General features: G+C 33.1%; 1 protein-coding gene across 1 annotated transcript in view; it reads left to right on the top strand.

Moving 5' to 3' along the window:
• Positions 1-2: 2 nt before the first annotated feature.
• The window catches only part of LOC108767684 (dual specificity tyrosine-phosphorylation-regulated kinase 2), a gene marked incomplete at its 5' end in the record, with an annotated part of 62,234 nt that continues 47,668 nt past the window's right edge, over positions 3-14,568 (top strand). The window contains one exon of the mRNA XM_018517664.1: positions 3-635. Within this exon, the coding sequence (XP_018373166.1) occupies positions 3-635 (633 nt within the window). The remainder of the gene's footprint in view (positions 636-14,568) is intronic.

Here is a 14,568-nt window from a genome sequence, read left to right on the forward strand (position 1 = left end):
TCACGCCGGAGATGGTAATGAAGCTTTACATGAACAAGCTGACGCCGTACGAGCACCACGAGATCTTCAACTACCAGCAAATCTATTTCATCGGCGCGAACGCGAAGAAACGGCCGGGCATCATCGGCCGGCCGAACAACAACGAGTACGACAATGAACAGGGCTCGTACATTCATGTGCCGCACGACCACGTGGCTTATCGGTACGAGGTTCTCCGCGTAATCGGCAAGGGCTCGTTCGGTCAAGTGGTCAAGGCCTATGATCACAAAACGCACGAGCACGTGGCATTGAAGATGGTGCGGAACGAGAAGCGCTTCCACCGTCAGGCGCACGAGGAGATACGTATACTGCGCAAGCTGCGCGAGCAGGACAAGGACAACACCATGAACATCATCCACATGTTCGACTCGTTCACCTTCCGCTGCCACATGTGCATCACGTTCGAGCTTCTCAGTATCAACCTGTACGAGCTCATCAAGAAGAACAACTTCAAGGGCTTCAGCCTCCAGCTTGTGCGCAAGTTCTCGCACTCGCTGCTCCTCTGCCTCGACGCGCTCTACAAGAATAAAATTATACACTGTGACATGAAGCCGGAGAATGTCTTGCTCAAGCAGCAGGGCCGCAGCGGCATCAAGGTGAACAGTCACGTAAATAATCCTATATTTATAGATATCGCGCGATTCTATTATTTTCTCAACAAATATATTTGGTTACTCTTCCAACTACCAAGTATTCAATTGAGTCTAATCGGCGAGTCGAGTAGACGTTTCTTCTTCGACTACGTTGTGAACAACTCAATTGAAGTATTCAATTGAGTCTAATCGGCGAGTCGAGTAGACGTTTCTTCTTCGACTACGTTGTGAACGATTATTTATAACAAATATTTTTCACAACCTTATAATAATTTCAAGTTCCATGATCGGATTTTAATCTTTAAAATGAAAGAAATATGGTTCAATTACGTTAACTTTAAGCAAAGGTACATTAATTTAAAATGGCCCGGTCGGCGAATACCAGTTAAAGAAATTTTGGAGCGAGTACTGAATTAGGATTAAATAGATCAAAATTTCAGGGTAAGGGCAATAAGAGAGTTAAAGAATGCTTAACATTAAAATATTAACTTTATTAGAAGTAGAATATATTTTGGTATTATAGAGTAAATCACGTTTTTGCATAAATCTATAAAATTTGTTTCTACAAATCACTTCTCATTTTGCGAATAAGAGAATTGAGATAAGATTATCGAAAAATGAATATTTTTAAAAATATTTTATATACATCGGAATAAATATTTCATATCCCTTGTATCTGTTTTCATGTATTTTGTTGTGAAATATTTCGAAAACATTCACTTTGCGCCTTTATGTTAATATTCTTTTACGCTGAACGATAAGAGAAATCGATTTATATTAAAAAAAGAGTTATTCAAAGATGCAAAAAACCAACTATATTACCGAAACCGTTTTTATCTCTGTTGTGATTAATTATTTTACCTGTGTATCAAACGTGTTTGCTCCTTTTAATAAATATTATACGCTTGCAAACTTTCTATGGACAATATATGAAAACAATTTTACAAATAAGATTTATAGCCTGTAAAGATAAATAAGCGTATACATATCGCGCAATCGAAAGGCTTATAATTTATCGCCGTGTCCCAGAAACCGATATTTCGGGATTAAGCCACGATATTTCGCTGCTGCTAAATGCAAAGCGCGGGATTCGCGAAAATCAGGTGATCAGACAAACAATAGAATTGCGATTACTATAAATCGCATGCGTTAAAGTGCGATTAAAGAATTTACCGCGATCCAAAATCTTTCTTCAAATTTTTTTTTTTTCGAAACTAGAGAAAATCTATTTTGAACTTAACAGAATTGAATTTAGATTTGTTTCCATCTAAAGTTTTTAAAGAAATAAATTAAATGTCACTGTTGTACACCTGTTGACAACTTCATGCATGGAAATCTTTACTTTTGTAACTATATAGTTTGACGTGAATTTCTTTAACGCAACGAAGGCACAATGTTTGACAGCAAATTTATAACTTGAGGCACATGGGTGCACTCGACACATTCTTTGATATTTGCGATAATATTTGCGAAACAAAAGCTCGAGTCTCTCTCGAAGGCATCTTGAGAAACCACTTATTATTTCTCGTAACGCGATCCTTTATTGACATTCCTTTATACACTTTGCATGCGGAAGCCTTTACTACTCCACGTCGGAACAACAAATATGTCGGTGTACCGACGATATGCACTGAAATCATGATACGAGTGACGTTCCAGGAAATACGAACTAAAATTCATATATCGTTTTATTTATATACTCCATCTTTTTACTTGCTTTTACTTACTTTGTTCTTTTATACGTTCTTATCCCGTCAAAAATATTACGTACAGAAATATTTTTTAACATCCTTTTTTACGCCCTTTCTTTGCACGAGCGCCTTTATTTTTGTGAGACTGGGGGTTTTCAATTAATGCTAATCGATATTCCGCTTTGCCCACGAAACATTTTCCATGTACACAGCAGCCGCGACCTTTAGCCTCGACTGTTCCCGAACGGGGATCCGATATCGGTGAAATCGTACGGAAGGCTGTCGGAGGCTGCCTTTTCCCCTTGCGAATAATATGACACGCCGCGCTTCGAAAAAAAATCAGCCGAGTTCATGGCTAATCGACAAACGGAGAGAGGACGCGCGCGAATATTGTCTGGCCATTGCGCAGGCACAGTCACGAAATACGCATAAACTCTCTTAACCCGTTTGCATTATCAAGATGAAAATATGTTTGCTAATTGTATGATGAGATTCGTTAAATTCGAGTTAATCTGAGAGCTTGAGTCATAACATGAATTTTTTTTTTTAGTTTTCTTGAATTTAATTTGAACTAAAATTATATCTGTGCGATTGTGGTGTGATATAAAATTGTTAAAAAAATTTTTTTTTACGATATACACAGGGAATTACGAAAAAAAAGAATACTATTCCTCCGCTGGCAATATTGGGACCATAATCGGTATTCGAGAGTCCAATGAATTTTCGGATAATTTCTCAAATAAATATTTACTCAATAAAAAAAAATGATATATAAATGATTTTTGTATCAAATAAATATATTTACATTTGGTAAATATGTACTTAGAACACTTAATATTTATTAAGATTTAGTATTTTTTTCAATATAAAGTTAAAGGCACAGTCGATTTTTTTATTGTGAATTTTGGTAGATAAACTTAAATCTGTACAAAATAAGTAAAATATAATCCAATTTCTATGATAGTAGAAATTCTTTGTTAAAACTTTTACAATTTTATATAAGAATTTTTTCACATTTTTGTACAGTCCGAAATAATATAAAAATGTGCATTAAAGTTGAATGACAAATATGATTTTATTGAAGTATCTAAGAAGAATTTAACTAGAGAAAATAATTTTGTTAGACTATCAAAATAAATATATAGGAAACACACAAACATGATGAGTAATGCTGCAATCAATTTTGGTTTTTTCTTGTTCTGTATAATTATTTAAGATTATTATTTATAAAACTTTATCATATACTCTGTCCACATTTTTACCAAATATAGATCAATGTGATTAAACTTACGTTTCATCTTTTTTTTTAATTCTAAAAATTAGAGAAAGCTGAATTAAATCAAAATTAATGTTAGTCTGCATTAATAAAAATCAGGGTTGCCACAGACCTGGAAAACCGGAAAAAGTCAGGGAAATTGAAATTGGTCATGGAAACTGGGAAAAGTCAAGGAAAAATGTAAAAAAGTCTGAAATTTCGAAATTTACTCACAATTCCCTGAAACTGCTCCTATTCCAAATAATTATTATAATTTTTTAAATATTATTTCTGACGTTTATAGTTAAATACGTTCAAAATTTGTGTACTTTAATCGATTTTAATAAAATAATTAAAATTTATATTTTATTCAGTATTTTTATTTAATCCCCCTTTTTCTCGTCATAACTGCATTTTTTTTTCCAAAACTAATTTATTTTTTGCTGTCTTGAATTTGCATCCAAAATTGTATTATGCTATTAAGCTTTTTTTCCGTTGTTTTTAAGGGCTCACATATGTTTCTCGAACTTGAAAAGTAGTCAAAATGTGATGAGAAATTGTAAGAAAACTATTGGGCTAATCGATTTCATTTTTTTTTATTTTAAAGGTGAACTCTTAAGGAGCATAAAACGTATAAATAAATTTAAAAAATAATTAAAAACATATTGGCGGCTGCGTCCAGTGGCGTAGAACGTGTTTTTTTTATTGGGTCAAACGGTGGGCATGATTCAGCTCGTAATTCTTATCTGAAACAAAAATTTAAAATTTTGTATTATTTTTTAGAATCATAGTTATCGTGTTACGAGAGAAATTTGAAAAAAACAAAATTACGGAAATGGTCATAATTTGAATGAAAAGTCGTAATTTTCACCAAACAAAATTGTCTATTTTTTATTGCTATTCGAAAATGATTAAATTTAATCAAAAAAGCTCTCGTAACACGATAGCGAATCTAATTTAGAATACGTATGCCAAAAATAAAGTTAATCGGACGAACGGTGAGGCAGTTATCCTGTCCACCGTTCTGAAAAATGCTGTTTCGAGAAAAACGCGTTTAAAGTTTTTCAAGGATAAAATAAAAAATTTTTATTTACGCTTAATCAGCGATGCCTGCACCATAAAGTTGGCCCTCCTCTGCAGTATGACCCTCTTCTGACTGCAATCTGCTCTATATTTCGACGACAATACACCCTACCGGTAACCGGTTAGAATTCTGATCTGCGGAGCGACCCGACTAGTTTCGTTAAAGCAGCTTCGTCAATAATTCGAATATTGAACTCGTTCTGGTCTTAAAATATTTCGAAGATATGTACCTTTTAAAATAAGCAAAAAAAAATCGATTTTTTGAAGCTGAGAAACATGTGTGAGCCTTTAATAATATAGACTAGCTTTCTTTTACAATTCTTGAGTCTAAATGTAAAAATGTACATATTTTATATTACTCATGGAAAATTTTCCAGTTTTACCTGGAAAACCTGGAGAAGTCGGAATTTTTAAATTCATTTTCTGTGGCAATAACCCTGAAAATAAACATTAACAATACCGTGTTAAACTAATTAAGTAGTTGCTTCTAATGTTGCACGTTTAATGTGATACTCGATTTATCGAAACGGTCCGTAAAGCAAGGCGATAGTCACAAAGGGAAAATTCCTGCAGCACAACTACTCATCTCAGATACTGCGATGCACTTAACACTATATTGTTTTACAACGGTGGAAACGGGGGTGTATATACGTGGGCAGTGACAGAAATTCTTCGGTACAATTCTGTGATTCCCAAGCGGTCGTGGCTCGCGAATCTGCGGGGGATTCCGATGTACATTCGCGTTGAAAATGTTGGTCCATTACCAGTGGTACCTCTGCTTCCATTTACGCTTTTAACGGTAATTGGTAGAATGTATGGTTTTCAAGATACATCGTGTTCTTCCTCTGCCGTCGTCGTAATTTACATTGCGTATGGAATTAACAGCCTAAATATATTCTCTACGAAGTCTATGAATATTTGACGTTGTTGGATATGTAAATCGGATTTGATTAACGCGCGTACATTGAATCAAGAACATTTGACGTTAAAACCGTTAGAATAGCTTTATTCTTAAGACTTATTTCTTGTTACAAAATAGATAAATTTGTCAATATGTATAGGATGACGCACGAAATGTCATGGTTTATATATTTTTTATTTGTATTATAATAATTTATATTATATCAAAAAATTCATTTTTATATACATTATATACATTAAAGAATTATATAATTAATAATAAGCATTTAATTTTAACAAATCTGGTACAGAGCTAGTATAAAGACAATTAATTAATTATCAAAGCCCGAAAATTGTGGATAATTAAATAATGTGACATTTCAAACGTCACTTTGTAGTTTGTTCGTGCTATTCACGTTTATCTGATTATTTTGAGTATCATTCCCGTATTCAATTCTCGAAATCTTGGATAATACCCGGTATTCAGGTACGTGGGTATTCAAAGTCCTTGTCCCTACTTCCTCGTCCCGGCGCGGCGCGGCGATGAACGTGCAAGAACGCGCGCGTACAAGTGGGAATCGCATTATCTCCACCAACTGTAGCATTCGCACGCAAGTCCGCAAACTTTCCGAGTAAGGCCTGCCTGCCGGGTCGTGACCTTGCGAGGCCGCACGGTGGTTTACTTTGACGCCGACCTGCCGGCGCTCGCACTGTAAAACTGAGAGGCTAAGTGCTGGAAATGAGCAAAAATTAGATTTGCTTGCCCCTTCTAAATGGCCATAACCGATGGGCGGCAAGTTCCGATGGCCTTCCGACACGTCCGGGATTTGAGCCCGATCGGTGGGGTAACGCGATTCTTTCCATATCGTTGCGGTTATTCTCACTGCATTCGACAAAGCGATGACATAGCGTTTCCGTTCCTTTCTGTTTTGATCCAATGATCACAGAGAGATTGAGATGACAAGTTTAACCCTTTCTACACACACGATGATTTTCCATTTCTTTATTACAAACGCGCGCGCGATGGATCATTCGTTTTCTGGGTTCATTTTCATCATTTTTGCAAGTATATAAAAAATTATTAATTCTTTTAGACCTGATTTTATTGGAACAATGTTAACAAAAATTTGTTTTTAATTCAATTCATGCGCACTTTAATAAGTAGTTCATACTAAACAATCAATTTTTTTCCAATAAAATAAAATAAAATTTTGATTATTTTTCCAATATATTTTTCCAATATATATATTATTATGTACATCAGTCGATATAAATGATGTCGATATAATTAAATAATTTCAACGAATAGTGTCTTCAAATTTGATGTACATTACAATATAACATATACGCAGGATCAAATGATTCTTACGTATACTTAACATCTTTAAAAAATATTTATAAAGTGTGTTTAGTATTAAAAAAGAGGAAGGAATAGAAACCATTATTTAGCCAGATACTTCTAGTATTTCAACACTGCATTGGAAAAAATTTGGTTGCATTAATTGGGATGATTGAAAATGGACAAATCAGAATTTTCTGGTTGAATCTATTGTAATTCTAGTCAAGATAATCAGAATTCTATTTGATATGATTAGAAGTTTCCAGTTCATTCATTAGAATTTTTTCTCACAAGGACACCTTGTAAAGTGTCAAATTCTGATTTTAACCCTTAGCGGCCACACCTCAGCCCGGCCACATCGCGGCCACACCGGGGTACATAGCTAAAAAAATTAGTTGTACAAGATATATGGATATTTTAAGATTTCTAATCGATTGTTTCATGTTTGTTGAATAGTTCTTCAACATTTCTAATGATTTATATTAGTCAATTTAGATGGCGCTCTAAAAACTGGTCATATATGTGAAAATTCGGCAAAAATGACTTTTTTCAGAAAAAAATTCATTACTCCGCCATTTTTCAATATTAAGGGCTAAAATTTTAGGATTGTACGCACAAGATACACCACCACCATAAAAAAATAACAGTATACGCCGATCTTTCAAAAAATATATTTATTTTGCAAAATTACGGTTATGAGGGAAAAATGAAAACGTCGAGAAAACGAACGCTCAAAGCGCCGCCATGCGATTTTCCTATGTAAAGGAGTCACATCTCACACGTGTCTACTAGTAACAGATGTCGATACTTGTATCAATTTCAAATGTTTTAGACCTCTAATTTCACTTTTCCTAAGCCTTGGAGTACAAAGTCACCCTGTGTGGCCGCTAAGGGTTAATGAAACTTTGTATTATGCCTATTACGGTCGGAGCTGGATCTTCGTTGCTTTTAAAATAATTCAATCTTGAATTACTAATATATACTATATATGTACTTGCATATATACCATATTGTAGTCTTTTTCTAACTGCGCGCCGAATTGTTTTTCCGGACTAAATAAACGCAATTAAAACTACTCTAGTAATCGCGAATTAAATTGACAAGCAATTTTAATAATTTGATGCTACCTTGATCAAGCATCATATATTATACAGATGTTAATATATTAAAACTGTTAATAAATTTATTGGTATATATTAGTAATTCAAGATTGAATTATTTTAAAAGCAACGAAGATCCAGCTCTGACCGTAATAGGCATTTAAATTTCTTGTATTGATTGTGTTTCTGACATATACGGTCTAAAAATATAAATATATTGTTTGTATTATGCAACGTAAATAGATAAATTTAAAAAATGTCAGTTTCGATTCAAAAATAGTTATGAGTGATAAAACCCTTGATGTGTAAAATAATATTCAGCTTTTTTCGTTATATCAAAAATTATTCTAGATATCAAAAATTTTACAATAAAATTACCTATAATCATCCACGTCAATAAAATGATTATATTTAAGAAATTTTGAAAGTTTTTACAAATAATTATTTTTTTTATTTTATTGACGAAGATGAATAGAGACACTTTGCGAGATTTCCGTGTTAGTGAAAGAAAAAAAATGCGTAGAACATGAATGACCCAATCGCGTGTACCAAGAATTAAAAAAAGAACCTAGCTTTCCTCGAAATCGTATATTTTCACGAATTTTTTTTTTTTTTACACGCGAAATCGACAGTAGTAAGACTAGTAAGACCGATAAATCTTGATTTCGGATGAAATAGACGTCAACTCTAGTGATTGATTATGAAACCTACATAAAATATTAGGGAAAACATCGATAAAATATCGAGGTGAATTTTGTTGAGGGACCTCTCCGCTGAGCGACTTCTGATTTCGCGATTAAACGGTAGCTGTTATCTAATGACGCATTAACGCACGTATCAACGTATCTAGATAAAAAATTACGAGAGAGGAAGTATTGCTAAGAAATCTCTGAGAGAGAGAGTGAGAGAGAGAGGGGGTGGGGGGGTTGAATTGAATGCGGTGCAATGAGTCGTGCGAACGCAATGATTCGGAATCGAATCCGAACCGAGGCAATGCCAGGTTTCTTTCCTGAGTTTCACGCTTGCACGGTTAACAACGTTCGAATTCGCCTCGAGCTTCACCGAGGCTTCAACTTCAACGCGCCCTGAAAGCGCGATATTTAACGCAATTCGATCCCGAGTGCAACGTTATCGTAAAAGCAGCGGCCAATTCGTAGTGGAATTTCTGGAAGTAATCGCCGAGGTAATCGCGCGCGACCTATTTATGCATATTCAAGACCGGTCTTCGATCGTCATGTTTTTCCAGTTCGACTGTTCTAACATTTAATTTTGTGAGAACTCTCGCCGAGTTTCTTGTGTTGTTTCATTATTATCCACGTAATCGATCTTGCGTAAGAAGATAGATATTGTTTCGGAGTCACGTATACGATATGTCTGATTCAGCGTACGTTATCCTGCTATCACCCATATACGTCGACTCTTTTCTGTTACATACAGCAAAGTGGGTCGCAATTTGATGATAAAATGTCATAAATTGTCCTACTCTTTTTATAAAATATCACGTCGCATTCAGCATCCTAACTAATGCAGTAGATGTGTATTAATTTACATTATAATTACGAGCGGCAATAATTTATGTCAAATTAAGCTTATCAATTAATTATATCTTGAATTTGTAATGAAGTAATATCACAATTTACGGATGCGCTCGAACATTAATCATTAATATGAATAAAAGTGTTAGTATACATATATATCGTGCGTTCATAATACGTTAATATCACTGTATTTTAAATTACAAACCGGAGTGGCAGAGAGGGAAAAAAAAGAAATTATTTATGTATATTAAAATATTATTAATCGAGTAGACACACATGAGAAAGTACACGAATCAACTAACGGTATGTAAATAAAAGGTATGAGTTTTAATATCACGTATTGCGCTGTGTTTAAAGCGAATACAAGTTTGCGGGATGTCAGGATACATCTATTAATTATATGCGCTTTTACATAAATCTGCACGTGTGTACATTATACATATATGTCGGTACGTATGCGCACGTATATATACGTATATACGCGAAGCTGCGAATTCCACTTTGATGAGAATAAATGAATGTATCATGTTGTGAATTACTTTTTGCATTGTCGTGTATTTCCTATTGCTTGAATTGCAATGAATGTATTTAATATTCTTTCGTGAGTTTCTTTTTCCGTTTCTTTTCTCTTTCTGTTATTTTTTGTTTTTTTATCTTTTTTTGTAATATTTTAATATTTTATTATCTTTATTTTTGCATTTCTATTTTATGTAGGTTTCATCTCACTTATTCTGTTGCTCAATCATGTATTGCTTTTTAGCACCTGAAAGGATTCCTGGGAATTCTAGAGCTCTCTCTCTCTCCCTTCCTCCCTCTCTCTTGTTTAGCTTATCATCGATTTGAATTAATTGGTAATCGAGATGCATCGCTTCCGTTCAACAAATACCAGTTGAATCAGAATACATGATCAGTTATTGTTTATTGAACATAAGATAGTAAACAAATTATTGTTTACTATCTTATGTTTAATAAAACTAAAAAAGCTTGAGTGTAAAATAATTTATTACAAAGCATATTATAAAGTAACTATATGATAAAAATTGTAAAAGGGTATGATAAAATTTATTAAAATGAAAAAGTCAAATAATCATTTTATCTTTTTAAAATAATTTTTAAATTATATTTATAAAATAAAATATAATTAAAATAATGTATAATGATCATATAATATATATGTTTTTATATAGAATTTTTAGAAATGTAAATCACATTGTGCAGATGAAGCAGGAAATGAAATGTTACCGCATTATTTGTGTATATATGTACATTTTTTCATTTAATTACCATTTTATTTTTTTGTTTAATTATCATTTTATACACATACATGAATAAATCGTGAAATTTGTGACTTTCACACACATGCGGGAATGCCCCGTATTAAATATGAATTTTGGTCCCTCATCGAATGTGTTAACATGATAACTGTAATTTCCAGTTCGTATTTAACCATTCGCAACGATACTGTAATGTATGATGTTCGCGGTATGATCGGCACGGAATGGAAAGCACGCTCGAAATTTGATAGGTGTGGAATTCCATATCAGAGATATTTACCAGGGAATATATTTATCATCGATCGATGCAGTTTTGGATGTAAATTAAGTGTTACTGGTCATGCCTGTCGTGAGATTGGATTTGCATATACCAGCGAAACAAGTCGTCGCGAAATAAATTCAAAATTAAAGGGAATTGAATTATTCGATATATTTTAGCTCTTTTTCCCCTACGAATACAATCTTTTTTTTTTTTTCAGATTAAAATAAAATAAAAATAAGGTTTGAATGAACAGGTTAATTGTTTATTTTATCGGCGTGTTTTATTACATCAATTAGGGAATAAAATTGGCAAATATCAGATTACAGAGGATGCTATAAATATATTGCTAGCGAAATCTGCCCCTCATGGATGTACATTAAATGGTAAATACACATTTAGCCGAGCGTTAAAATAACTTCCGCCGAAAGCAATTCTGTTTACGAAGACGCGATTGAAATCGGGAAAGGAGACAAAACTTGTCGCGCGATACAGAAATGTATTCCGGAACTTATAAAAGAATTCAACGACATTGAAATTCACATCTCCCGAATACCGCTCGACCCCATGTCAGTTTTTCATATTAATATCCCACGAAACGGGCAGCTTACAAACAACTATAAAAACGCCGGTATAAGATTCTCGTGGTATTCGGATTCCCGAAGATAATCGTAATTGGAGCAATTCGCAGTTCGCCTTTTATTCCTTTTCTTCGTTATCTTCATTGCCACCGCGTTCTCATTTTGCACACGGCTTATCAATAATTATCCACCATTATACAAGGTTCTTCGTGAAGCAAAGCGGAGAGAAACAGAGATTAACAATAAAAGGAGGGGAGCTAGAACGTGCTTGTTCCAGCTGTGTGGGAGAAAACTCGAATCGGCTTTTCTAAACTGTTTAAACCTTTTTGACACATTTGTATGGTGAAAAATCCTTTTTTGCTAAGATTGTTAAAAACATGTTGACATACTTAGAAATCTGTTAAAATTATATGTGACGGAGAATTCGATCAAGGAAGCGACAAGCGTTTTGTCCACTGAATAAAACGTAACCTGACACGCTGAAAAAAAATTTACAAAATTTTAATAAATATTTATTTAGATTATAGTATTCCAATGGAACTATTTGCTTACAGTAAATAAATAATTATTAAATTTAAAAAATGATACTTAAATTTAAGTATCATTTTTTTTAATTGAATAAATATTTATTTACTCACAAGTTGGACTTTGAAGGCATAATTAATATTTTGATTGTAAATTCTGGTAGATAAATTTAAATCTGTAAAAAATATAATCCGACTTTTACGATAGTAAAAACTTATTGAAACTTTCACAAGTATGCAAGAATTTTTTCAATTTTCATACAATTCAAACCAATATAAAAATCTGCATGCTAAAATTCAAAGACTCAGGTTGCTGATGGTGCAAAAATTCCACATGGTCGACGGAGCGTTAATGAAACAAATAACGTTTTATTAAAACAAGAGCTATAAAAGCGTATTTGTTTTATTATTACTGCACTGGAGAGTCTGGTTGCATTAATTGGAATTCTAGTTGAGAACGAAAAAATCAGTATTTTCTAGTTGAATCTATTATAATTCTAGTTGAGAGATATAACCGGAATTCTTATATGATGAGAATCTTCTGGTTCGTTTATTTTCAACTAGAAATTATTCTCAGTGCCATTGAAAATTAACAAGATTATTTTTAACTTTAAATTTCTTCTATAGCCCCCTATTATTTTAATTTGTTTAAAGTATCGGGAGTTCTTATAGTTTATATTATTTGATTATTTAAGGGAAAACACCACTGTGACGGGTTAAAAAATTCGATTTTTTTTGCATTTTTGTAATGTTTGGTGTCTTAAAAATATGTCCCTAAAATATTATGTTAAAATTCGTAACGGAACTATAATAAATATGATGGAGTAGCACGTAGTCAAATGCATAAACTAATCGGTTGTAAAACTTTAAACACGTTTTTCTCGAAACTACGTTTTCGTAACTGGGCGCTCACATATCTCGGCTAATTTTGATCTGAATGTCTTGAATTTTGGACAGAATGTTTACAACAAAATTGTCTTCAGTTAAGTGTACGAATTTTTCAATCGGATTATTAGTTTTTTGAAAAACAATAAAAAAAGTAACGATTTTTTTAGCAAAATTGCGACTTCTTTTTTAAAACAGCGCTATTTTGTTTAAAATTATTTTATCAAAAAATCAGTACGCTTAATTAAAACTACACTCATATATTAAAAAAAAAATTTTTATTGTAGAACTCCCGTTCAGACGAGCGCTCGTGCACCCATGTTTTTCCAGACGAGGTGCACATCAATGAGCACTGAGGCTAGAAATATTAATATTATTTTTTGTAATAACTTCGTAAATGTATGTACTTTGAATATATAAAGACAATAATTCATACAAGCTATTATCACTGAGAAACATTTTCAGACTTTATTCGTTCAAAATGTAACAAACGGAAGCTCTATAAAGCTGGCAGGACCAAATGAGCAGAATCAAATCGGACCTATTGGAATTTTTAGTACTTTTTTTGTACTAATTTGTATCATAAAAAAAAATTTTGTACTCTGTGCCGTTTTGGAAAAAAACGTGGCGCTGCCAGGTTAATATTAAGCTGGCAGGACCAATTAAAAAAAAAAGAAAAATAAATAAATAAATAAAGAAATAAATAGTATCGAATTTGTACTAATTTGTACCACCAAAAGAAATTCTATATTATGCGTCATTTCCCAGAAAACAGTGGCGCTGCTAGTTTAATATTTAAGCTAGCAGGACCATAAAAAAGAAACAACACAAGGGCAAAAATGAACAAAACTGAATTTATACTAATTTGTACCACTGAAAATAAGTTAATATTTTACACAAAACCTATGTGAATCTGCGGCACTCGACTTCAAGAAAAAAATATTTTTAATGAGCATTAAATTAAGTCAAGCATTTTTGTAAGTCAAATGTCGGATTTCACATAGGTGATCTAATGATGGCTGGAAGATTAAAAATAATTATACAGTTTACATATCCGATACAAATTATATTATAAATGTTACAAAATAAAATAAAGAGTACATATGTAACGTCCGGTGCGCTACATTATAGCACCCCGGCCGTTTACCAAGCGAACGCGAGCACAGAGTATAGCGAACGAAGTGTAGTTTTGACAAAAAAAATTCACAAAAATAGCTTTTTTTTTCGGCTGTCACAGTGGTGTTCCCCCATAAACGCAGGTTGAACAATTAAGCGTCCCTTGCAACATACATTATTTAAATTTTATTTTTCATGTATTTGGTTCTTTTATCGCTGAAGATTGTTCAAATGTTGGAACCGAAACGTTGGAGCAGCGTTGTGGGAGGAAGAGAAAAGCGTCGTATGATTTTTAATAATTGACTTATTGAGTAAATATGACTCTTATTATAAAATTTAATCTGCGCACTTTCTTACCACGTCTGACTCTCATTTAGAGCCTTCTGTTTAA

The sequence above is a fragment of the Trachymyrmex cornetzi genome, unplaced genomic scaffold (genome assembly GCF_001594075.2).
Source record: "Trachymyrmex cornetzi isolate Tcor2-1 unplaced genomic scaffold, Tcor1.1 scaffold719, whole genome shotgun sequence".
NCBI classification, from domain to species: domain Eukaryota; kingdom Metazoa; phylum Arthropoda; class Insecta; order Hymenoptera; family Formicidae; genus Trachymyrmex; species Trachymyrmex cornetzi.